Source organism: Phaseolus vulgaris, chromosome 11 (assembly GCF_051622355.1).
Source record: "Phaseolus vulgaris cultivar YP4 chromosome 11, ASM5162235v1, whole genome shotgun sequence".
In the NCBI taxonomy this organism is placed as follows: domain Eukaryota; kingdom Viridiplantae; phylum Streptophyta; class Magnoliopsida; order Fabales; family Fabaceae; genus Phaseolus; species Phaseolus vulgaris.
The window spans coordinates 4,810,845-4,837,469 of record NC_143508.1 but is presented as its reverse complement, the minus strand read 5'-3'; the positions used below and the strand labels follow the sequence as shown (position 1 = coordinate 4,837,469).

Here is a 26,625-nt window from a genome sequence, read left to right as displayed (position 1 = left end):
AAAATAATTAGAAATATAATTAATGAATAAATAAATGAGTTTTTACAAAATAAAAATAAAAAAGTAATAAATTAAAAATATTTAGTTTAAATTTTTTTTTTAAATGAAGAAAATAAAAAATTAAACTATACAACAACATAAAATTTGAATCTATAAGCATAAATTAGTATTTATTTTTATTATTATTGATGATATAATTGATGATATAATCATGTTAATTTCAAGTAAAAAATACAGGACATAATTATAAAAAAAACCAAAGTCAATTAGTATTAATTAATAGTGAACACATAAATAATATTGAAGTGTCTACACTTAATGCTACTGAATGCATTAAAAAATAAATATTTTTAATGTTTAAAATAATTAGAAATATAAATAAATGAGTTTTTACAAAATAAAAATAAAAAAAGTAATAAATTAAGAATATTTAGTTTAAAATTATTATTTTTTAAATGAAGAAAATAAAAAATTAAACTTTACAACAACATAAAAGTTGAATCTATAAACATAAATTACTATTTATTTTGATTATTATTGATGATGTAATCGTGTTGATTTCAACTAAAAAATACAGGACATATTTATAAAAAAATCAAAGTCAATTAGTATTAATTAATAGTGGACACATAAATAATATTGAAGTGTTTACCTAAATGCAAAATTCTAAAAAAAACTAATACAAATGTTACACTTAATGCTTAAAAATGAGAAGAAAATGCAAAAATAAATAAGTCTAGAAAATAAAAACAACAACAATAAAATAAGTGTAACATTTGTAAAAAAAAATAAAAATTTAAACTAAATATTTTTAATTTATTACTTTTTTATTTTTATTTTGTAAAAACTCATTTATTTATTCATTAATTATATTTCTAATTATTTTAAACATTAAAAATATTTATTTTTTAATGCATTCAAAATTATAAATTATTAAAAAAATAATAATTTATTATTTATTTATTTATTTTTAAAATAGTGCTAGATAGGGAAATAAAAAATAAAAGAGTGCTAGATAAGGAAATAAAAACAAAAGGGTGCTAGATAGGGAAATAAAAACAAAAGGGTGCTAGATAGGGAAATAAAGATGTAAATGGTGCTAGGGAATTGAGCCTAATAATGTCACTCTTGGTTATAATTACATTAAAAACATTGTAATAAATGATAGTTAAAATTCTCATAAATTAGAAATATATCTTATCAAATTTGAATGATATGTCAATAAATTAGTTAACACTGTTATTTTTTAAAATTATAAATAAGAGTAATTTTACAAAAAATCAATCTAAAATTATAGTAGAGGATTTATTTATAACATTGAGTGAAATTATTATCTATGATGTATTGTGTCACACGTGGCTTATTGAGGTCACATACCACTTGCCACCTCAACATATATAAACATATATAAAGAGGATGATAATAAGGTCAAAATAGTAAAAATGGTATTGCAATAAGTATATAAATCTATGAAAACAAAGATGGTGAAAAGAAATAGTGATTTACGAAGGTGTTAAACGTTTCTACTTTTATTATTGATCATTATTTTACTTTTCTAGTTCATTTCTCCCTGTTACCAACCTTTCTGCCTGGTCTATTATAATTGTTTTAGGTTCCAAAAAATGAGATTAGGTATAAATGAAGAACTATGCCAATTAAGATGTTTTTTTCATGAATATTCCTCTTGCATTTTTTAAGATACCTCATAAAAAAAACCTCAACACCTTTTGGTGAAGACAAATTCTCCTTGCATTTTGATACTTTTCCTCTTAACTTTTATATATATATATATATTTATTTTATTATTATTATTCTTTTATTTTTTAATTCTAATAATACTATTTTGAATATGACGAAAAGTGTGATGTTTTCTTTATTTTTAAGCAATGGTGGTTGTTTGTAGTGGTTAGTGGTTGAGATAAGTTTTATAGGTGGTTTCTAAAATCATAACTTTATGAAAAGTTAAGATGATTTAAAAAATCAAATCCTAAAAGAAGAAAATATAGAGGAAGAGCAAAGATAAAGAAATGGTGATGACAGAAAACTTAAAAATCAAATTAGAAGTAACTTTTCCGTAAAATATGAGGAAATGAGAATATAGTTTAGTTAATGCTCGGTATGATTTCATTTAAATCCATAAAATTGTTATCAAAAAAAGGTTTTATGATGACTTTCATGATGTACCTCTGTCTAGTCTTGTTGAGTCCTTCTTATCCCTCTAGTCACATATTTTAATCACAATTTCAGAAGACAAATTAGTGTTTTACAAATTAAAATGCATATAAAGAGAATTACCTATTGTTGTGATGAAGCGCGCAACTTTTTTGAGTCTTTTCGTTATCTTTAGTCACAAACTTCAATTAAAGAAATGATAAAATGATTTTACATGAGAGTGAAAAGGAAAGAGAAAAGAAAGAGAAAAGAAAGTGAAAAGTATGGTAAAAAAAACAATGTGTTATGTGTAGTGGAGAGAGAAAGTGGGAAGTAGGTACCACCTATATAGGAGAGAGAAAGTGAGAAGTAGGTACTATACAGGAGAGAGAAAGTGGGAAGTAGGTAACACCTATATAGGAGAGAGAAAGTGGGAAGTAGGTACCAGTAGGTACTATAAAAGGGAGAGAGTGGGAAGTAGGATACGTGGTTATGTGTAGTGGAGAATCATAAAATCTGTTTCTTAAATCAATTTTAAAATTCTACAATTTTAATAAAAAAGAATATCAGTTTAAATCAGAAAAGTAACGTACGAAATCTCCACTCTCCTGCTTGTCCACAAAATATTATAAATATCTTTAATTTTTTATTTATTAGAGAAGAAGATCTTTAAAATAGAAAAGTAACTCATCAATCTCTCCACTCTCTTCGCTCTCCAGTCAAATAATAACAAATAAAATAAATTAAAAATTATTTTATTAATTTTTGAAATTTTTTTTTGAAATTTTATTAATAACCAAAATAAATTCATACAATAAATTATTAAGTAAAGATAAAATGGAAAAAACAAATTAAAAACAGTTAAGAGGAGAATAAAAAATGACACAATGACCATAATACAATAATAAAATTAAATATTAATATAAGGATAAAATAGGAAAAAAAATTAAGAAGGGGAATCCCTTTATATATACTAGCGGGAACACAGGCACGGCAAGTGCCTGTGTATCCGCATTTTTTATTTCTCAAATGTGTTACATATGGTGAAGAGAAAGAATGAATTTTCAAAATTTAAAATTCAAAACTGCTATCAAAACTGTCTCTCAAAATAGAAAATAATTAAATAAAATTTGAGTTTCATATTTTTTTAATAATTTTTAATATTTTATTAATTATCGAAATTAAACCAATATTTTTCATTAGGTCTGTAAACAACCAATAATATATGACAATCATTACAATACATATGACACCATTAAGCAATAAATCAAAAATTCATCCTCAATTGTTCAATCAACTTTAAATCATGAAAAATATTATATACAAAAGAAGAAAATGCAATGAATATGCTTCTCTTTTCTTCACCTTGGACCTGTATAGAGACTCGTTTAAACATCTTTCGCACCCAAATCTAATGTTCCTTCATGTTAGAAGCTTGCGATTGGGGAGTGAGCGCGACAACGAAAATCAGTTCCTTCTCTGATTCCTCTATTTTGCTATGAATATTAACTCTATACAATTAACAAATAAAAAACAAACAAAATATTAGTATAGCATGTAAAACATAGATTTAAGAACACGATGACATACCTTCTCTTCATAATGCTCTCTGGTGAGCAAACCTATCATAACTTGATGAAAAGTTAAGATGATTTCAAAAATCAAAACCTAAAAGAAGAAAATATAGAGGAAGAGCAAAGATAAAGAAATGGTGATGACAGAAAACATAAAAATCAAATTGGAAGTAACTTTTCCGTAAAATATGAAGAAATGAGAATATAGTTTAGTTAATGGTCGGTATGATTTCATTTAAATCCATAAAATTGTTACCAAAAAAAGTCTTATGATACTTTCATCATGTACCTCTGCCTTCTCTTGTTGAGTCCTTTTTATCCTCTAGTCACATGTTTCAATCACAACCATGAAATGCATATAAAGAGAATTACCTATTGTTGTGATGAAGCACGCAACTTTTTTGAGTCTTTTCGTTCCCTCTAGTCACAAACTTCAATTACAATTTCACGAAACAAATGTCAAAGAAGTGAGGATGAAAGTATGATTTTACATGAAAGTGAGAAGGAAAGAGAAAAGAAAGTGAGAAATATGGTAAAAAGGATGTGTTATGCGTAGTGGAGAGAGAAAGTGGGAAGTAGGATACATGAGTTATGTGTAATGAAAAATCATAAAATCTGATTCTTAAATCAATTTTAAAATTCTACAATTTTAATAAAAAAAATATTAGTTTAAATCAGAAAAAGTAACGTACTAAATCTCCATTATTCTGTCCACAAAATATTACAAATATCTTTAATTTTTTATTTAATAAAAAAAAATCTTTAAAACATAAAAGTAACTAATCACTTTCTCCACTCTCCTGCCAGTTAAATAATAACAAATAAAATAAAATTTAAAATTAAAAAATTATTTTATTAATTTTTGAAATTATAAAATGTTCAAATAACCAAAATAAATTAATACAATAAATTATTAAGTAAGGATAAAATGGAAAAAAAAATTAAGAACAGTTAAGAGAGAATAAGAAATGACACAATGACCATAATACAATAATAAAATTAAATATTAACATAGAAAAAAAAATTAAGAGCAGTTAAGAGGAGAATCTCCTTTATATATACCCTTTATAGCCTAATTTATATTTTCTAAACACATAAATAAAAACCATGTCTCTGTTCCTTAAAGATCTGCCTTTGATGACCTTCCGCAGCAGACCATCTTTGGTGTTTCTATGCAGAGTTTCCCGCACAGTTCCATTGCCACTTTGCAGAACGAGAACAGTGTTTTCCGTTTCTGCCTCCACAACCCCTTCAACACAACCACTTCCTTCTGCTTCGGAAATACTCACTTCCAATGCTAAAGCACCTTTGGCCCTCGCTGAATCCCTTGAGTGGACCAAAAGGACTGCATTTTGTAGTGAATTGTCTTCAAATGATGTGGGAAAAAGGGTCCAGCTTTGTGGGTGGGTTGACCATCACAGGGTCCATGGTGGCCTCACATTTCTTAATCTCAGAGATCTCACTGGAATTGTTCAGGTACTTGCCTGTTGCAAGTAGTTGTTTTTCTTAATGAAGTTTTCTTTTGAGTTTTATTGGCACCTGAATGTTTACTTAGCCTCATTCATCTGGAAAAGTTTTTGTATTACCAATGCTACTTTTGTGATTTTCTGTTATGCTTTTACTACTTCACTGTTGTTTGTAAATGTACTTGGTTTTATTCTAAATAAGCTTTGAATTTCAGGTTATAACCCTTCAAGATGAATTTCCAGATGCTCATTCCGCTATCAATGACCTGAGGCTTGAGTACGTGGTTGCCATTGACGGTGTTGTCAGGTCTAGGCCAAATGAATCAATCAACAAGAAGATGATAACAGGTTCCATCGAGGTATATATCATTAATAAGGGTAATTTCACTTTGGTATTGGATCAACAAGAATTTGTTTCCGGAAGGTTTTGTTTTATATATCAAAGCCCTTTATTTATTAACTTATTTATTTTCTCCAGCACTTGTTATTTTGTGAATAAATGCTTGTACTCAAGTGATTGGTTTCTGGACTCTAAAGATCTGTTTTTTTTTTGTTTGGAACGTTCTATTTATTTATATCAACCAGTTTTTTTTTTTAATATGCGTATCAGGTTGCTGCAAGTAGCGTTCAAGTGCTAAATTCTGTAAATTTAAAGTTACCATTCTTGGTTACTACGGCAGATGATGCAAAAGACTCTCCTAAAGAAGAAATCCGTTTGAGGTACTAGCTGCAAGTTACATGATACTCACAATTGCTTATATGTATTTATTTACCTTTCTTGTAGAGTTTGGTAATGACTGTATCCAAATCTTATTATTTTACTTGTCACTGATGGAAAATAAGTTTTATTCTTTAATTTTGTCGAGTCACATGGTTGGTGCATTTTGCTTTTATGGAATTTTAGGTCTTCAAGGAATATTGCTATTAGTTTTATGGTCTATATTTGCATGCTAGAGACATTTATTTAGTTATCAAATATTTGATTTATCTTTAGCTTTTGTAGAAATGAGAGAATTTTGTGGTTGACCTATCCAAGTTTCTTTCATTATACCTATTCATATTGTTTCATGTATGTCTGTATGGGAGATCTATTGCTTATAAATCTTTTTGCAGGTACCGATGTCTTGACCTGAGGCGGCAACCAATGCAATTCAACATATTGCTGCGGTTTAAAGTGGTTCAACTCATTCAAAGATATTTAGAAGATGTTCATGGTTTTGTGGTGGTACTATCCTATGAATTCATCACTAAGTTATTTTCTCTCTTCATTGTGTAATTGTACTTCTCGTCCTCCACTATTCTCTGGGGTTTGGTGTTTGATATCCTGTGTTGGTCTTACCTTTTTTGGTCACAAGATAGATTGAAACTCCAATACTGTCAAGATCCACTCCAGAAGGTGCCCGGGATTACTTAGTTCCATCAAGAATCCAGGTATTTATATCTTTTCAACCATGCACTATATTATTAGTATCAGTTTTTGTTTCTCAAGATTATGATCATGAAATTGATTCAATATGTTTCAAACCATTAATTTGTATGTAATATTTTAAATTAGTTGGGTTTCTCCTGGGCAGGAATAAGGATGTCCAGTTTTGACAATCTAGCATTAGATTTCTCTAAAAAAAATTGGTAGTCCAGTTTGGAACTTAAAAACATTGGTCCTGTCCTGTCAGTACTGAGGCAGTTTCAATTTAGCTTCTGGCAGACCAAATCTACCCGCCTGCAACTCTTATCCTAGTCATGAAGACAGTATCACTTGACAGTGCTACCATGACTGCGAGTCACTTTCCTGTTTGCCAAGAGATGAGGCATTATAGGAATGTGCAGATGTGCTCTTGCAGTCTTGCTGGCTTTGCTCTGTGTTGTTTGCTGTCTGAATGCAAACAGGAAAACACTCAGTTCTAAGAATTCCTTCCCCTTCATAATTTCTGATAATTTTTTTATGTTGTTTTACTATTTCTTTAAAATTTCATATATGTATATTTTATTTTATTGGAGTAACATCTTTGATGAGCAAAACATTGCCAAGAGTAATTGGAAAATCAATACAAGTCCTTTTATCTATTTTTTCTGAGCCACTTGATACTGTTTTGTTGATTCACTATCACATGAATTATGAAGCCAGGAGCATTCTATGCCTTGCCACAAAGTTCTCAGCAATTTAAGCAAATGCTAATGGTAGCTGGTTTTGATAAATATTATCAGTTTGCAAGGTAATATTTTTTTTTTCTTGTGTTTAGCTACTTTTATGAGAATATGTTATTGTCCCTCATGTAGTTCTTTCTCACTATAAAAATAAGCATTTGTTTAAGTGACTATCATAAACTAAGAATAAATGTATAATGCTTGTTTTTGTAAGCCATACCAGGTGTAAAATTGAAGCAACTATCATGCAAGTGACTTTTCTGTTTGGATAAAATGCAATTTATGTTTTGCAGATGTTTTCGTGATGAAGATTTAAGAGCTGATAGACAACCTGAGTTCACACAACTAGATATGGAAATGGCCTTTACTCCTTTCGAGGATATGTTGGCGTTTAATGAAGAATTGATTAGAAAGGTTAGGTTATACTATTTGTAATGAGACCTCTGTAACAATAGCTTATAAAATGCCTTTTATTCATTATTTTGAAACTCGGAAGTATATGGTGACTTGGGTTGGAGATTTGGAACAAAGCAATGAGGTATATAAGTAGAAGGGATTCCTTTACTAAAGACAAATTATAGTGGAAAAACACAACTTTGTTTGTTGATATAAAAATCTCATTAAATAGCTTTGCTAGCGAAATATACCCTATTCTTCAATACATCTCCAAACTTTAATAGGAATATTTTATCAATGACAACAACTACATCATTATCCATTATCTTAAGAGCTTCTTTTATTTCTCAAACTAAAATTCTGCTTTAGTAAGCCAGTTTTTTAAAGCCAAACTCTATCGCAGTGATTAAGTTGCAGGAAAAGTAGCACTGATGTCACTTGTCAAATTATTGTTTTCATCATTCTCTTATTTTTCTTAGAACAAACAACAAAAATGACAATTACCATTTTCTTTCTCCACTTTTTCTTGCAAGCCAAACAACATCATGAAGTTCACTATTTTCTCTTTTCTTCCTTTTCTTTTTTTTCTTTCCATTATCTCTCATTTGCCAAGTGTAAGTAGGGAACATTTGTTGCAGGTTTTCTTTGAAATTAAAGGGGTTGAGTTACCAAATCCTTTTCCCAGGCTTACATATGCTGAAGCAATGAGTAGATATGGTTCAGACAGGCCAGATACCAGATTTGATCTTGAGTTAAAAGATGTAATGATCTTTCTTTCACCTCCTCCATAGCACTTCTGTAGTTTCTTGTGTATGGTTGTTATTTATTGACAATCCTCTCTTTTGTCTGTATGTATTCTCTTTGATTTGATAACTGTTGTATCTTTCTGTTGTCTTGTATTGCACTAGATACCTATATTTGCTTCTTAAGGAATCTTGGTGTATGTAATATAATTTTTCCGGTCCTGCAGGTATCTGACATTTTCTCAGGTTCTTCCTTCAAAGTTTTCTCTGATTCCTTAGAAAGTGGGGGAGTTATCAGAGTGTTATGCGTACCATCTGGTACAAAAAAATACTCAAATTCAGCTCTTAAGAAGGGTGATATTTACAATGAAGCACTCAAATCTGGTGCAAAGGGTTTACCCTTTCTTAAGGTCTTGGATGATGGTAAAGGATAAATTTGCTATTAATAATTTTTTTTTATGTTTTTGGGAGATATTTATTGTATTCCATTTCTGTGTTGCAAACCTTTGATTTTAGGGAACATGAAGGGAATTTCTGCTTTAGTATCAAGTATGGATCCTACAATTAGAGAGAATTTATTAAGGCGATGCTCTGCGGGACCAAGTGACCTCATTCTATTTGCAGTGGGTCATCATGCCTCTGTAAATAAAACTTTAGACTGTCTAAGAGTTTATGTAGCCCATGACCTAGGTTTGATTGACCATGTAAGTTAGAGGTTGTTTTTTAGAGAAAAAAGAAGCTCTTTCTCAGCTATTTCTATTTCTAATATTATTTTGTTTGAATTTTTAGGGCAGGCATTCAATTTTGTGGATAACTGATTTTCCAATGTTTGAGTGGAACGATCCAGAGCAGAGGCTGGAGGTCTGTTCTTTAAATAGCAACTGAAGTGTATTTTACAATATCATTCATGTCTATTTCTGAAATTGTATGATTCTTTGCTGATCCTCTCTCTTTGAAATTAAGTCAATGTGTGTGAATTGGCAATTTTCTTCTCATCAAGCCCTGAATATTATTCAATTCTTCTGTTTGGAAGGTTTTCAAAATAGTATTAGTTAGTGCACTTAGGAAAGAGTATGTTTCATGAATCACATGATAAAATGTGCAATAGGTAATCATGGGTATTAGTGTGAAGGAAGTTGTACTCAATTAATATTAGCCTAGAAAATAATCTCCTAAAGTCTATCAAATGATCTGACTCTCTATGTATGGATGACATGCCAAACATATGTACTGCATTTCAATTGAATAATGAAACATTCCCATTCAGATATTTCTCTAAATCTTCCCTCCAGATTCAACAGGAGGGCCTGTGCTTGGTGCGTGATATTCTGATATTGGGAAATATGATATGTCCTAGTAAAGTGTTCGGGGTACAATACATCATTTCTGTTTTTTGTTATGATTCTTAATCATGGTTTAATGCAGGCTGTTCACCATCCTTTCACTGCACCAAACCCTGAAGACATGAATGACCTTGCATCTGCTCGTGCTTTGGCTTATGACATGGTTTACAATGGGGTGGAGGTAATTGAGATTCATTTCTGTACTTTCCTCTCTCTATAAGCTGTGACAGTGATGATTTGACCAATGAAATCTGTATGAGTAACAGTATTAGTTTGTGCCTATTTTTTGTCAGATTGGAGGGGGAAGTCTAAGAATTTTCAAACGTGGTATACAAGAAAAGGTTTTGGAGACTGTTGGCATCTCAAAGGAGCAGGTTAGTGGATCATTAATCTGAAATAATAACTACGAATCCATTATTGGGCTTAGTTATCTTCATTTATTTTCTATCTTTTTATGTTTATAAAATGTTGCCTAAAATTTTAAAATGGCTATACTAATAGAAACAAAAACTGAAGAGATCTAAAACTGAATGCATGGTCATTAGTAAGAGTGTAAATGAGTTTGGTTATTGTAATTTCTTCAGGCTGAAGCAAAGTTTGGTTATCTTCTTGAAGCACTTGACATGGGGGCTCCACCACATGGTATGCTGATTCCTCCTGTTTTTGCCTGTGAGAAACTATTTGATATCTGGCTAGAGTAGGATCATTGTTCTGTGTCTAACCATTCATCTATGAAAAGGCAGTTTTGCTTTAGCTTTTTGAAGTAATGGTTAATAATAGCAATGAAACAAACATGATCATTGTGGTTTTTTTAATACATTATATGAAGCATTGGGTTAGAGGCACTTATTGCTTCTTCTTCATAAAATATTTGATTAATAATTCTTGTGTAGGAGGCATAGCCTATGGGTTGGACAGATTGATTATGCTGTTGGCGGGTGCTAATTCCATCAGAGATGTCATTGCTTTTCCAAAAACAACCACTGCACAGTGTGCCCTAACCAGATCACCTTCTGAGGTGGATCCTCAGCAGCTCAAAGATCTCTCAATTAAAACATAAACTTTTCTTCTATTTCACTGCACACCCATTTTTGTATTCGTGTAAGGAATAAATTATGTTTATCAAGGAAGAGGAGATTTAATTAAAGCCAAACAAATTAAGAGATGGATTATCAGAATTAGAATTGGAAGTGGTTATTATTTTCTTCTGCAATTGCTTTTTCTGGAGAGTGCAGAGGAATGGGCCTGAATAAAGCAAACTATCTTCATATAAAGCTCATTACAATGTAACTACACTAACAAGAGAAATTCTAGGAACATATTCTATTTTTGAAACATTCTATCAAACAAGTTCTCTCATTGGTTGAAATTTACTAGCAAAACAATTTTGTTAGTTTGTCTTTTTCAATGATTTCTCCTGAAATTCTATTTCAATGATTTTTAGCCACTAACATACTGTGGGGACTTGTGGGCAAATTTTGTAACAAATGATTCTTAATCTAATCACTGATGTTGCTGTCAGAATTGTCACTGTATGATATTTGCTAAAAGTATTAGGTATAATAAATGATTTGATTTGATATTTAAGTCTTAAAGTTATCTTATTGGCTACTTTTTATATTGAATTCTCTATATGATTGACTAGTTCTTTTAGTTGTTTTTTTCTTCGTGTTAGTATTTTTCAAGATTGATAATAATGCATTGAAAAAAAAAGTTCAGTTTCCCCTATAATCACATTTGAAAATATTTCCTCATTTGAAGTATTGTTTCAATGTTTATCCAGCCAGATACGTATAGAAGTTTTGAAAAAGACTGCCTCATAGGTTCTTCTGCCACTCCCTGAAAATACATTTTTATTTTTCTTGGACCACCTCCATAGAAAGTAGTTTCTGGATTATATAATTTGGACACGCATTTAAAAAAAGACTTCCGGATTATGTATTTCGAAAGCTAGAAAAGACTTTCGGATTACATAATCTAGAAACTAATCATTCATCTGAAAAAAAGCTTTTGCATTTGTAATCCAAAAACTAATTACGAATTTGAAAAAGACTTTCAGATTACATAATCCAGAATATTACATAGGGGTAATTTTAGAAATATACAAATTTATGGAGATGAGAGAAGAATATATGAAGGTGCAGGAAGAAACCGCCTTTAAAAAATTGATAAGAAAACAGTAGGTTGAATTTTTGGATATGCAAGCTCAGAACCAAATAACTATGCCACCAAAAACACAAGTGTCACAAAAAAAACAAATAGTACAACATGAGTTTGATATCTATCTACAGAAGAGAGGTTAATGAATGAGTTAGATGATCTTTCATGAAAGAGTCATAGGGTAATTGAATTTTTTAATATATAGTCTTAATAAATCATAAAGGACCAATAAGTTATTTTTGGCTTATTTGTTATAAATTTATAATTTTATTGAAATGAAGGTGTGTTTGGTCAATGAAGGTGTGTCTTCTTACAAAACTACTTTTCTGCTGCTTGAAAACGCTCCTTCAAATAAAAAATGGGTGTTTCTTCCTGCACCCCAACAAATGGCTTCCTGCACCTCATCATTTTCCAAAAATACTATTTTACTCCTTTTAAAAATGACTTTCAGATTATTTTTTCCAGAATATTTCCTGAACATCCTTTCCAGAACAAATTTTATGAAGTCTGAATTTACCATTTTGAAAGTTGAAAAAATGTGTTTGGAAAGGATATTCCATAATGGTTTTTTGCCTTTTAAATTTTCTATTCCGGAAACACACTTTGCTTACACAACCCCTATTCCATAAACAAAAGCATAAACACCTTTTGTTTATGGAATTAATATTCCAGAATCACACAAAATTATCAAGAGTAATTCTGGTTATTTCATAGAATGTAGGGGTCCAGGAAGAAAAATATAACGGTGCAGAAAAAATACGCATAAAATATTCTGTATTCTGTCTGGGCTTTGAGGCCCAACAAAGGTTGCATTGCTTGTAATATATACTTTCTGATTATTTAACTATAGTTATTGGATTGTATTGGTGAGTGGATTGCCATTGATTATGTCTTCTAAACTCAATGCAATAAATAAATAAATAAAATATATATTGGTTGAATAAATATTAAATAAATAAAAAGATAGACTTTTTTTCATTTATTTAAATGAGTGAAAAGTGGATGAAATAAATTGTAAAAAATATTTATATTAATTAGAAAAAGTATTTAATGTGTGGATTTTGGAGTTAAGGTTGGAGACAGAAGGACACAAATAATCAGATGAAAACACGTTACTTTCCTCTTCTCTTCACCACACCATCTCACTGTTACCATTCCTTTATTCAATAATAATAATAATAATAATAATAATTAAAAGTGCAGTTGTAATAAATGATAATTAAGATAGTTATGAAAATTCTCTACGAACTATGAACATATTCCGTTAAATTTGGATGATGTCCTGAGAAATCAGCTAACACTAATATTCTCTAAATACACCTCCCTATCAATCAAGGTAACCTCTCGACAAATCATCTAACACTGATTTAATACAAATTTGGTCTATCATTTAGATGACCCATGACTCAATGCTATAAACAGGCCATCTACATTGGAGTAAAATACGTTTTTATTAGTTTCACCATATACTCTTAATGCATAGTACTTACTTGATCGTAGGAGTACTTTTTGCAAATTAACTCCCGACCAAGTGTTGAGAAATATTAAGGAGAAGGAGTCTTGAAATTTGAAAAAGTGAAATATTGAAAAACAAGAGATCGAACGACACCCACAACAATTGTTACAACTAATCTCATGTACTATTTAGGTCCACTTTATCTATATAAGTATACATACCATAATAATAATAATTACTATTATTATCATTATTATTACTACTACTATTGTTGTTATAGTGCATATGGCTAATACGGTATATAACGGATAATCAGTCGAGATATTTTAGAATATTCAGTCAAAATAGTTTTCAACTACTAAGGTTGAGAATATATTGATAACCCAAAGCAACAAATACCTTTTGAATAAAAGTTTTTTAAACATTAATTTTACAAATAATTTTTACGCAATGTGATACTAATATAGAGACTAATTATAATATCAATGCAATCTAGGTTTATAACTACGAGAACTCAACATTTTTCTATATTCTATAAATACGTTAACTAATGTAATACAATAGTACACATCCAATAACATATATTTATATCAATCATCAAATATTAATAAGTACTCACTTAAATATTTTTGTAAATACTTATGGAGGATTCAAGAGTGCATGCAATAACAACTAGATAAATTATAAAATCAGCTTATACAAAATCATTCTTCATTTTATCTTTTAAAAACTACTTATATATAATATTTTTTTTTTCATTCTTTGTAAAAAAAATATACATAAAAATAGGTGTAACATTGTCTCGCGAAATATTGAAGTCTTGAGTTTTGTTTAATTCTAAATCATATTAATTTCACCAAAGGATTCTCCATGATTTTTTTTTTATCAGAAAGCACTAAAAAATAGTTTATTTTTTGTTTTTATAATATTACATTATTCTTTTCTATTATATATTATTAATGTTGTTTGGCTTCTTCTTCCTGCACCTCCACAATTTTTAAAATTCCAAAAATGACCTTGATCTATTATTTGAAAAGGGGCCTAGATTTTCTTTGATACTGTTCATCTTCTTCATTCATCTCAGGTGCCGTGCATGCAGGGTCTTTGTAGTTGTGCGAAGCAAGGTAGAGAAGTAGGATTGGGATTGAGTAATGTGCTACGGATTGATGAATCCAGAATTGAGTAATGTGTTACGGATTCATCAATGCGGAATTGAATAATGTGCTACAGATTCATCAATCCGGAATATTATCATAAATAGAAATCCGAAATTTTACCAAAAACATCAATCCAAAATTTCTACGGAGTCCATAATTCAGAATGTGAAAAAACATATACGGATTCTTTATTACCGAAGTGCATTAATTGAAATATTATAGATGAAGTGTAGAAACGAAAATCCAAAAAAAAAAAAGAAGTAGAGATCCAAAAACCCATAAATTTTACTTATCTTCAAGTTGACAATATCACCCTAAAGCATAAAAAGATGTGGAGTTCTGGAATGGCGTTGCACGGAATGAAGATCTGGACTGGGAGTTGTGGCTGCGCTGGGAAGAAGAAAATGAAAGTGAGAGTTTTAGGGTTTTTAGGAATTAGGGGCATTTTAGGGTTTCCAAAAAATAATAAGGACAGCTTAGTCTTTGCACAACATTATAGGGGTGCAGGAAGAAAAACGTAGGGTGCAGGAAGAAACTGCCAAGTTGTTTTAAAAAATTCTTTGGGCTCAAATAGGCCGGGCCCATTCCAACTTACCCAGAAAATGTTGGGCCAGGAATGGACGGGTGCGAAAGAAACAGCGACCAGAACAATCAAAATCTAGTACAGAATCTGGGATTGGTCGAGGTCGAAGGTGGGAAATTAATCGAAACTGAAACATCACATGATTCCGTGATGGAAGTGTGTGCATCACCATCGAGGAGGATTTTGTTGCTTATTCTGTTTATCTTTAAGTTTTCACCTACAATCACTGCAATTAGGAAGGATGTTAGCTTTCAAACCCTTCATCCCTGCAAAACCACCGTTCAAGGCAGATACCTCCTTTCAGATGATAATGGTTGGTCACAACAATTTTTTCTAGTTTTCTTAATTCACTTATGATATTATTAGTGTTATTATATTCTACAGTTTTTACTATCGATGTTCTACTTTTGATTAGTATTGATTTACAATGATTAGTATTTGGTAGGTTATGTGTGTAATGCTGTGTCTGTTAATCCATTCTCTCGTTGCTGCCCTCTGAAGGGGGAGAAATTTTCTTGTCAGTGAGTTTTTCTGTTTCATAAATCTCTCTACTTGCATTTGAAGGGAACAACTGAACAAACGAACACCAACTTCTTATTGCCATCTTATAGTGACTTTTGTTTCTATTTGCAGCGGATGCAATCTTCTCTCACGATGCTGCAACTCTTATGAACATTGTGTTTCCTGCTGCCTCAATCCTGCTTTGGTAATCTCTTATAAGATATTTAACTTTATTCTCTCTTTCCCCTTTTTTTGGCATCATCTAATTGAACAAAGTGAGGGTCTTAATGTATGCTTCCTTAACTTAATTGAGCAGACAACCAAGGAACAAGTGCTGAAGATGAAGGTTGCTAAGCCTGCTTCTGCAAGTAATGTTTCTTTCTATCTTTTTACATTCCCATTTTGTTTGGTTGTTATGTAGAATTGTGTTTAGGGCTTTTCATTAACTTGTCTAGACATATGACCGATTTCATACACTTTTGCCCTAATGACCAGTCTGTTTTAGATATATGACTGATTTCACACGTATTTGCCTTCATGACCAACATGTTTCTGATGAATTTTGTTCCATGTATAATTTTAATAAGAAACATGAACAGTGAGATTTTCATCTTTCTCTTTCATCTCCTGATGTGACTTGGTTTTAACTTCTGCTAATTGGTTCTTAAGTGACCCACATGCGCATTGATAAAGCCCAAATTTGTTTGTTCTCACATACGTCATTTTGTTTTTGGCAGGAACTTACACTAGTATTTTTGACTACTGTGCTGGGAGATGCCGTCACAGTTCTGAGAGTGTGGTGAATATACTCCTGCATTCCTGCTATATTGTTATTCTTGAAGTTTTAACTTTCTATTAGAAACTAATTATATGGTTATACCTTTAATTAGAAGGTTGCTCATTCTGTTAGAAAAAGGAAACCCTTTTCATGTCAACTAATTTTTGTCAGACTTTATTTAGAAGTTTTTAACATAAGTCTATTTATGGGCATTTATGATGGAGTTGACTGTGCTCCCATACACTTTTATGTCATTATTAGCATAACAACTTATTTGGAGCATTTTTTTGGTTTTTTTTCTTTGTTCTTTGTTTTCTCTCACAATTACAATAGCAAAGGCCCCCCGTTTAGTCTGTTGTGCTCAGGTTTACCCGGTATAATGACTTTCTATAGACAGGATAAAATGGAGTCCATTAGTAATTACTATTTCATACATATTCAAGTCCATAGGAGCTCACCTACATTTTAAGTTTTAGGTGTATGAAGAGCAAAATACCAGCATGGGCTGGCATTTTACTTATCTTATGACATGGGTCTAATAGAAGAATGTAGATATATCTTGGTGTCTAATATCTTTATAGTTCCAAGCTGTTTAATATTTACAAATTACAATCAGTGTTGTCAAATCAAAATATTATTTAACTAAACATAATAGCATAGGAGCAATTAATATTGAAAATTCTAACTTTTACCGTAAGTAATTAAACTAAGCTAAAAATGTGACTCGATACTATTACACTAGGCTCCACAGATACATTGTTATGTAGTTTGGTCAAATGAAACAAAATATTATTATCAGGTTCATAAACCAAACCCAATACGCACTGCATGTGAGCTGGTTTTATTTTTAGCCTAGAATCTAAACTTCATTAGAGTCCAAGTGTTAACACAAGAGCTTGAAAAACTATTTACAATGAGTTGCTAATGTTTCTATCTCTTATGTAATGTTTCAGGTCCATGAAAATGCTTACATTAGTGACTTCCACCACTGCTTTTCACTGCCATTGAATTCTTCCTGTAAGTCTGGAGAGGAAACTGTCATGTTAGTTAATGGCTAGTAATTATGTTAAGTTCTTAATCATATTTTGTTACCAATACTTTATGATTTTATTCTATTTATCACTATTTAGATGAAATCTGTTCCTTTTCATGCATTTGAAGCAGGGGAAAATAATACTGTCGCAGAAGCAAGACTGAATGGCATCAATGTTGTTGTTGGGAGGTCAATAATTACTGAGATTGCTTCTTTTCTTTGAGGATGACATTTGCAGTTTCTTGCTGTAGCATAGCAGTTGAACCTATTATCACTTGTTTGACAGGCAAGGTGAATCATGTAATTCTGTTTGCAAATCAAGAGGACAATCATGCGTCCCAAATAAACTTGTGGTGCTCAATAATTGTGACATGTAAGTGATGCACTGAAATTGTGTTCTAATGTATTTTTGGTATGCATGTATAATAATGTATTTCAATGGTACTGTTTACTGTGTAATTGATCCTAACTGTGCACAAGATGTATAATTTTATTAACTTGCATGATTTTCATCACATATTTAGCTTTCTGGACTTCCTCTTTTTCTTTCCACTTTTTTTTTTGTTTTGATGCAAACTTACTTACCAGTGACCTGATGTCTTGGCACAAAGACTGGTATTTAGTGAGGAAGGAATATCATGCATGCATGGTGATCATTATTTTTTTTCTGTTGATGTTATGATATTATCAATTGTTCATGACTATGCTGGCAGTATTCAGAAATATATGAGCTGCAAGGGATCTTGCTTGGCAAGTGTTGGAGCAGATCAACCCGCTGAAGTTGTTTATGATGCCCCAATGCATATGGTAATGGTTATGATTCACTAAATACAAACATGCTCTATTCCAGAAACTGATAAATACTGGTTAACTAATAGGTAATTCTTTTCAAATATAATTTGGATTAGATGATTGGTGTCATAGAATCCCTTACTAGTCAGTAGGTACTAATACTGGGTATTTGATGGGTCCTTTGAAACTGGGAATTTCATTTAAAGTGGCTTGTATTTGTTTTAATGTGTGTACCCTTACAAAATCATTAGTTGGTGGTTTTAATTTCAAAACTCCATGTGGAAGGTGGTGTCCAGGTGATCATTGATAAGCTTTGAGAATCCTTCTTAATGACTTGTATCCTTCTAATTTTTTGTTCAAAAGCCACCAAAGTAGTAATATGCTGGAAATTCTTTGAATATCAGATGGTCTCCACATTTTCATAGCTTATATTAAATTAAATTCATGCTTATTGTGCGGTAATCTTACAATGTTCATAATTGTTCTTTCTTTGAATTGTTCATCCATGGAAATCAGGGCATCTTGAGCTTAAAATTTTATAGAAATTGTTATTTGGAAATATGAGCATGTCAATTAAACGAATGGAGTGTGTATGGCTGAAATATTCAGTTAATTCATGGGGAAAAAAGTTTCAGGACATTGATATTTGATTTGTGTTATTTTCAGAATCCAGGATCTTGTTTGTACACTGAAACACATTCTATGCTTTCTTGTGATGGTTTACATCAGCACACCAGGAGACTGTGCCCCTGTGCATAGTGTTAGCTGGGTAAGTCTTGCTCTAAATTTTGTCTACATTATGTCAAAACATTAAAGTAGCTTTCTTTATTGGTTTGCTATGGATAAAGATTTATTCGGAACTAAAGTCAAGTTTAGACTCTCTTTTCTGTAATATTGAACTGGTTGGTTAATTTTGTTGATGTGGAAAAGTGTATTATTTTCACGTAACGATACAAACTAACTTTGTTTTTTTGTTACATCTAATGTTGTACTGTTTTTCTCAGCATTAAAAATGTTGGTTTTGAAGGAGGCAACTCCTGATTTGATGTCACTGATCAAGGAAGCAACTCGTGTACATCAACCCTTTGGAAATTAAATGTACCATTCATTTGAGCTTATGTTGTAAAAATTAGCTCTTCATTATTCCTTTCAAAATTTTGAAAGAACTCTACTTTAGGCTGTATTTTGGAGTGGGATATAGAATAGAAGGGAAGGAAAACAGGCCAAATGGCTTTATACACAAAGGCTACTTTCCTCACCTTTAATGGATTATCGAGAGAGGAAATGAGATGGCAAAATGTTGTAAGTATAAAATTGGTATGTAAGGTGAATGTAAAACATTTTACATGATCTACTCATTATAAGTACTGTTTCATATTTTTAAAGTTAAAATGTCAACAAATATATCATAAATTGTTATTCGATAAGTGTGAAATACTTTTTACATCTACAATGCACATATTATTTAATCTAATTTTAATATAGACCAATTATTATTCCTTTTTTGAGAGATTAGGCTTATGAAACAAATAATAAATGCAAATTTTTTGAATTTTGTTGGAGATTTCATATTGACTAAAGATTAGGATATTTCATAGTTTACAAGTGTGTTCAAACATCATTTTATAAGTCGTTTTTATGAATTTGAGTTAAATTTATAGTCCACCTCTTAATATGATATTACAGTCATTTAAAATCTATCATAACGAGGAGTGTTTGTTGGTCTTATCAAGTCACCTATCATCGGTCTGTTATCAGACCATTCATAATATATAATCTCCTATACGAGTTGGTAAGATCGGTGTGAGGGGCGTGTGTTGTATATCTCACATTAACTAGAGATTAAGACATTTCATAATTTATAAATGGGTGTAAATCTCAACTTATAAGTTGATTTGATGAGATTGAGTTAGATTTATAATTCATTTCTTGATATTTTTATTTTTTTTAGGATTGATATAAGAATAAAGTTATTCTCCTTTATCACTCCAATTTGATTAAAAATACAGTTGGTGAATGATTCAGGTGACTTTTTCTTTCCCTCTCTTTATACCTGAACTTCAAAGCTTCCTAACAGTAGTATTGCACGCATTCACATTATTTTTTATCTGTAATTTTTACCATCCTAGCAATAATAACAAATATTTTGAAGTTCTGGGCAAGCACCAACTTGCTGAAAACTAAGTAACAACATTCGAAATTGTTGTATTATAACTGAAGAAAAAAAAAATTGAAATAATTTTGATACTGCAGTCACTGGTATAAAATGGTAACAGTTAACACCACACCAGACGAATTATTACGGTAACAGTTAACACCACACCAGACAAGTTATTATGTGACGACAATTGAAAACCAAAACAAATGAACCTTCGGTTCAGGAGTTTGTAAAAGGCAGAAAATTTAAGAGAACATTGGCAAAAAAAAAACGATATATGGAAAAGGATGAAGAAGGGAAAAAGGGAGAAGAAAATACAATGAAGTATCATCCATCTGCAGTGGTTGATAAATTAATAATTACTATGAGTCCAAATTAAAGTACATCTTTTGTGCACTCAGAAGCTATAATCCCGTTTAAAGATCTTCTGAGCCAATGTCTTTGAAGATGAACTACTATCCTTGGATCCTGCGAGTGCTCCATTGTCCTTGCTCTCAGCATCATCTTGTTGTTCATTGTTAGTATCAACAAAAGCTGGGTGGTTGAGAACTTTGCTGAGTAACTGTGTCCCTCTGAGTGCGTTTGTGAGAGGCAAGTGTCCCTCTGGGGTGTCCTCATTGAGCTCCCAGACGAACTCAGAAGGAAAAGACCTGTAGTTGTACTGCTCCACCTCAGTATCAAGCTTCTTCATCCACCCCACCTTGATGAAGAACTTTGTGAAGTCCCCATCGACCTTCTCCAGTATCCTCTTCTGCACACTGTACCCGAATTTGTTGCCACTGTGCTCCCTCCAAAGGGTGTCAATGGTTATGAGGTCGCTCCCTGAGATGAACTGCACCTCAGAGAAGAACACGTAGCCGCGCTTCTGAGCGGCTTCCCCAGCAAGCACGATGAGTAGACGACGCGTCTCCTCGTCAGCTTGCTGGAAGTTTTTGGAGGACAGGTGGTGGCGGAGGAGGTCAAAGGAGGGGCTGGTTTGGGAGGTTGTGGAGGAGGAGGAGGGTGTGGTTTGGGAGAGGGAAAAGGAAGTGATGTGAGAGTTAGAAGGAGTGTGGTGGGAGAGTGTTAAGTTGGGGTGTGTGGTGGGTGTGAGGAAAAGTGAGGTGGGGGGAGGGGTGTCTGAGGGGTTGTTGTTGTGGTGGCGTTTGAGGAGGGAATGGTGGTGGATGGAGTAATGGAGAGAGTTGGTGGCCATTTTAGCTTGGGATAAGAAGAAGGAGGAGGAGAAAGGGTTAAAGAAGAGTGTGTTTTGATGTGATTTGAAGGAGTTTTTTTGATGAAGTTGGTTTGAAGGTTTGGGTTGGAAGGAGGGGATAAGGAATGTGTGGGGTGAGACTGTGATGAGTTAATCAAAAGCAATATAATGGGAGTTTGTGATTGGCTCAATCAGGGTGAGGCTTGATCTCACTGTCTTTCCCTCTCTGCTACAATTAATTCCTTTTAGCCCATCAAATTCATTTCATTTCTTTTCTTTTCTTAGAAACAATGATATGTGGCAGATTATGCTCCTTTTCTTTTTATTTTCTTAGAAACAAGAAAACAAGAAAGAGTATGCCACTTTTTTGGAAGTTTCTATGTATGCTAATTTGAGTTTGCTTACTTAATTTGTACATTCAAGAGAGAGTAAGAGTAAGCATTTCCTGCATAATAAGCCATCTGATAAAGAAAATTTGCCATAACAAAAGAAAGTATTGATTATTGTGCAAATTATGTGTCTACTGTATCTACATAAGAAAGATAATCAATTAAGTTTAACACATACAATCCTTCTTTTAATTAATTATAAGATCAACTCATGCAGTAATTTATATTAAATTTGGTATTTTTTTCATTCTGCAACTACGTCTTAAACAACCAGACAAAAGTATGTATTTAATTATATTTATTATTTTCAACCAGATAAAAGTATGTATTTAGTTATATTTATTATTTTTAACCATTGAATTCTGATAACTAAAATGTCGAATGATTTTTTATAAGTAATTCTTTCTTTTGCTAATAGAAAACTGAGATGAAAGATGAGACATGTTAGATATCAACATCGAAAACTTCAAAAAGTTCTAACTATGTAAATAAGAGACATTACCAACTATAATTCTTAAACTAATGTAAAAATTGTGAAGAAAAGTATAAAGATATTTTTTGGGTTCTTTACACAGCACACAAATGTAATTGTCATTTGATTTTAGGGGCAACACTGTTGTTGGCCGGTGATTTTGTTGAGACATGTGCTTTACGATGTTGATGTTATAATTTACATATTTCGGACAATTTTTTTAAATAGTTTATGGGAACACGGTAGAGACATTGTTTCCTTAAATTTTTATTTTTAATACGAGCATAAATTGATTTTAGTTTATGAAAAATATTTTTTCCCTTTAAATATATTTTAAGAAGTTTGTACTTCTTGAAAATAATTTTTGAAAGTATTGCTTAGAGAATGTTTTCTAAAAGTAAACTATTGAATGGATTCGTGGTCGTCTAGTCATTGCAATTTGTAGACACTACAATTAAAATAGTTAATAGCAAATCAATACACGAATCCACTTATTGGAAATTGATATGAATAATACAATAAAAATGCAAACTATTTCTTACCTTTTCATTTTTTTTCTCATCCTCATATTCTGGATTACATAATCTGAAAGTTATTCTTGGATTCAGAAATAGCTTACGGATTATGTAATCCATAATATATAATCTAAAAGTCTGGATTTGAGAATAATTTCTGAATTATGTAATTAGGATACACATTTAAAAAATGCGTATTAGAAAAGACTTTCAGATTTGTAATTTGAAAATTAATCATCTTTCTGAAGAAAAAAAACTTCTAGATTATGTAATTCAGAAACTAATTACGAATTTGGAAAAAGACTTCCAAATTACGTAATCTAGAATATTACAGAAGGATATTTTTGAAATATCAAAATTTTTGGAGGTGGAAAAGAAGATATGGAGGTGCAGGAAGAAAGAGTCAAATGCACATTCATTTAGGATGATAATGTGGTTTGAATTACGCATTCATTTTACTCTTTCGGCCCACCGAAAACGGTCAAAGTGATTTGAGCTAAATAAGACTTGCAAACGGAGATTTCTTTTTGCACTCTCATGCTTTTCTTTTATATCTCCATAAATATCAAAATTTATGATTTACCGAAGTTTTTTTTTAATTATATAATTCAGAAACCAAAAGTTAAAAGGCATATTGAATTACATAATTTAAAATAGTAATTTGAAAATTAATTCTAATTTCTAAATCATACAATCTGAAATTTAATATTATATTTTGAATTATATGATATGAAAATATTTTTAAAATAAAAAATTAACTTATAAATTATATTAGACAAATTCTCTCTGCATCATATCAATTTCATCATATTTTTTACTAAAATAACGAAAATATCCCTATGACAAAAATTACTTTAAAAATAAAAGAAGGATACAGATAAAAATATATTTTTGAAATCTCTTTTTCAGAATACATTTTTAAATTTGGATTTTCGGAACAAACTTCTCAAATCCATAAAAATTTTTTGCATTTTGGATTTTTAAATTGGTATGACGCAGGAAGAATTTATCATTATATTATAGATTTAGGATTTGGGATTAAACAATTAAAAAGTTATCTTTTTTGCATAGAAAAACTTCCAACTTATTTTTTTTCATAAAAAATTATTTCAAATTACATGGTTCAAATCACGGTATTGAAGTAAAATTGGGACTTTCTTCCATTAGTCATGACAGAACTCATAAATAAGGGGTGAAAGCGGCAAAGGAATAAGACAATTTGGTTTTTTATACATCATATGGAGGTGCACGAGGAAACCGTAGGTGTAGGAAAGGAAATAGCTTTTTCTCTTACCTGTCTTACATGACTCTATTTTGTTGAGGTCATTGCATTCTACACCCCATATATTAATGTTGCATCCCTATTAAAATAAAATAAAATAAAATTACCCTTTAAAAATACGTATTTCAGATCCTGAAATGTATTTTGGAATCCACAATTACATTATATAATGCATTTTTGTATCTATACATTCCAAATTTTTGTATCTCTACCTTCCAAAGTACATCTTCGAATTTTTCAGAATGTGTATTTCATAATATATTAATATACTTTGAAATGTATGAATTGGAATGATTATTCTTTTTTCGGTTGATCGGTCTTTTCTTTCTTTCTTCTTGAATATATTATTTTTACAACTTTCACATCTCTACTTCTCGTCTATGTGATTTCGAACTTGGATGGTAATTGCAAAAGACACTTCGACGCTAAAATAAAACTTCGGCACTCGGTACACAGTGTAATTAGTATTAGATGATGACATACCTGATTCTTGAAATTTATGTTTATTTATATAATTATTGTACTACTTAAATGTTTGATCTTTGATTAATTCTCTATTTGAGTATAATGGTTTCGATTACCACATTGCAAAATTTTCAAATTCATAAATAAATTATAGGATATAATTTAAAAATCAACACAAAATTTCAAAATAGTTTTCAGATTCTACCATCCATAACTTCTTGTGTTATAACTCAATCCAAAATAAAGTTGTTTTATAAACATAAATGGGGGATAATTTTGAACGTGTTTTGTCCAAATTACCTTAAATCAGGGATAATCTTAAAGATGATTGGCATTTGTTTGTGTTGCGGATGTTGTAGTCAATATTGAATTTTCGTTGAATAAATGATTGTGGTCACTAATCTGAGTAACCATGATGATAAGATAAAATTAGTTGATGATTAACAAGAAAAATTAGTATTTGATCAAACGAAAATTTTAAATGACCACATATTTCAACTTGATTAATAACAGTTTTAGCACTACAACACTTAAAGTATATACAAAAGAGTCCATTGTACTGCACTTGTGGTTATCGTGTTAGATTGTTCGTTGATAATAAAATGAAATTAATTAATGAGTGACAATAAAAATCAATATTCTACATATATCAATGTGACACATTTTCAACACTGTAATAATTGAATACATGTAAAATGAAAAAAAAGACTTTATACCACGGTTTAAAAAAGAATTTCATGTCATAATTATTGTTTCGTTGTCTAATTCATACCGACAAAACAATTTTTTTTATATGTGACCAAAGTCAAACGGTCATAAATTTTGTTTGTTGTATAATTTATAAATTTATTAAAAATTGTATATTTTAAATTGTAATGACTGAGTCCGTCAGAAACTTGACTATTCAACAAATCAACCACAATGAGAAGATCACATGATGATAAGTGACTGACCAACTCATGACAACAAGTCATGGGTTGACTAAATCAATAAGGTTAATCCAAAATTTAGGGTTGTTTAACACAACCCTAACACATGAACCAACCCCTATAAATAACACAAACTCCAAGAACCAGATACGTCATTTCCATTAGTTTTTATAGTACTATGACACCTGAGTGCCGACTTCCAGACTGACTTGAGCGTTGGAGTACTTTCTGCAGATACAATCACCGACCGCTTATGAGTCCAGATGATCAAGAGGAGGAAGGAGAAACATGCTTGGAGTAATAGTAACCGACCAAATGTAGAAGCAGTCGTTCTCTAAGCTCCCAACACCCACTAAAAATATATTTTGGATTATACTCTAAAAAAACATATTTTGTATTATACAACTTTAAAAATATATTTTAAATTATACAATACATAATATATTTATAGATCCAAAAAAAATTCTTAAAAAAATATTTTAAATTATGTAATCTAAAAGTGGATTGAAATCCAAAATGTTTTTTTATTATGTAATTAAGAAATTCAAAATATATTCCTACACTTAAAAATATGTTTCAAATTTTACCATTTCAAACATATTTTGAAATTTCCCGATAAAAAAATAATGAAAGAAATAACGTCATGATTCTGAATTAACAATTAAGAAAGTAATTTAGCTTTTAACAATAAAAGTCAACATTTTAAGTATCACTAATTAAAATTACCTATTTTATTATAAAATTGAAAGAAGCTTATTTATTAGAAATGTACTTTTAAATATATTTGTTTACTCATAAAAAATCATTGTAAATAATGAAATTTGAGTGACTTAATGATTTTTCATCGTGATTTGTACTTTTAAATATATTTTAATTAATAAAAAATGATATAATTGTGCTTTTAGCCCTATTTTATAATTAATTAACCTTTGTTTTGAATTT

At 30.6% G+C, this 26,625-nt stretch overlaps 3 protein-coding genes across 21 annotated transcripts; 2 read left to right on the top strand and 1 right to left on the bottom strand.

The window, feature by feature from the left end:
• The first annotated feature begins 4,818 nt into the window (after positions 1–4,818).
• LOC137825201 (aspartate--tRNA ligase, chloroplastic/mitochondrial) lies at positions 4,819–11,031 on the top strand. Of its 6 annotated transcripts, none has more exons than XR_016517502.1 (15): positions 4,819–5,201; positions 5,407–5,550; positions 5,802–5,911; positions 6,305–6,416; positions 6,551–6,622; positions 7,313–7,404; positions 7,630–7,750; positions 8,371–8,493; positions 8,703–8,898; positions 8,992–9,179; positions 9,270–9,336; positions 9,901–9,999; positions 10,112–10,192; positions 10,403–10,460; positions 10,712–11,031. XR_016517502.1 is itself a non-coding variant. In XM_068630875.2 (15 exons), exons 1-15 carry the CDS (start codon positions 4,833–4,835, stop codon positions 10,876–10,878), a joined length of 2,004 nt encoding a protein of 667 aa, XP_068486976.1. In that variant the 5' UTR covers positions 4,819–4,832; the 3' UTR covers positions 10,879–11,031. The 6 variants fall into 6 exon arrangements, 4 of the variants coding, with proteins under 4 accessions (XP_068486976.1, XP_068486981.1, XP_090153593.1 ...); XM_068630875.2 differs by having other exon boundaries at positions 9,265–9,336; XM_090297468.1 differs by having other exon boundaries at positions 4,856–5,201; positions 7,317–7,404; positions 9,265–9,336.
• Positions 11,032–15,136: 4,105 nt separating this feature from the next.
• LOC137826365 (glycosyltransferase family protein) lies at positions 15,137–19,705 on the top strand. Of its 14 annotated transcripts, none has more exons than XM_068632307.2 (11): positions 15,137–15,487; positions 15,620–15,695; positions 15,808–15,880; positions 15,992–16,043; positions 16,413–16,474; positions 17,407–17,470; positions 17,615–17,675; positions 17,773–17,859; positions 18,200–18,293; positions 18,945–19,047; positions 19,283–19,705. In XM_068632307.2, exons 1-10 carry the CDS (start codon positions 15,208–15,210, stop codon positions 19,035–19,037), a joined length of 942 nt encoding a protein of 313 aa, XP_068488408.1. In that variant the 5' UTR covers positions 15,137–15,207; the 3' UTR covers positions 19,038–19,047; positions 19,283–19,705. The 14 variants fall into 14 exon arrangements, with proteins under 14 accessions (XP_068488408.1, XP_068488423.2, XP_068488431.2 ...); XM_068632322.2 differs by having other exon boundaries at positions 15,220–15,487; positions 17,618–17,675; XM_068632330.2 differs by having other exon boundaries at positions 15,241–15,487; positions 17,618–17,675; positions 19,306–19,705.
• Positions 19,706–20,751: 1,046 nt separating this feature from the next.
• GUN4 (protein GENOMES UNCOUPLED 4) lies at positions 20,752–21,839 on the bottom strand. Its single transcript, XM_068632296.2, has one exon. It carries the CDS (start codon positions 21,629–21,631, stop codon positions 20,834–20,836), a length of 798 nt encoding a protein of 265 aa, XP_068488397.1. The 5' UTR covers positions 21,632–21,839; the 3' UTR covers positions 20,752–20,833.
• Between the last annotated feature and the right edge of the window lie 4,786 nt (positions 21,840–26,625).

Bases quoted from the DNA above. Each gene is read 5' to 3' on its own strand.
- LOC137825201 (XM_068630875.2), top strand. From the start codon at position 4,833: ATGTCTCTGTTCCTTAAAGATCTGCCTTTGATGACCTTCCGCAGCAGA. The intron at 8,899-8,991 runs GTAAAGGATAAA...CTTTGATTTTAG, and splicing joins TCTTAAGGTCTTGGATGATG to GGAACATGAAGGGAATTTCT. The intron at 10,000-10,111 runs GTAATTGAGATT...ATTTTTTGTCAG, and splicing joins TGGTTTACAATGGGGTGGAG to ATTGGAGGGGGAAGTCTAAG.
- LOC137826365 (XM_068632307.2), top strand. From the start codon at position 15,208: ATGGACGGGTGCGAAAGAAACAGCGACCAGAACAATCAAAATCTAGTA. The intron at 17,471-17,614 runs GTAAGTCTGGAG...ATGCATTTGAAG, and splicing joins ACTGCCATTGAATTCTTCCT to CAGGGGAAAATAATACTGTC. The intron at 18,294-18,944 runs GTAATGGTTATG...TGTTATTTTCAG, and splicing joins ATGATGCCCCAATGCATATG to AATCCAGGATCTTGTTTGTA.
- GUN4 (XM_068632296.2), bottom strand. From the start codon at position 21,631: ATGGCCACCAACTCTCTCCATTACTCCATCCACCACCATTCCCTCCTC.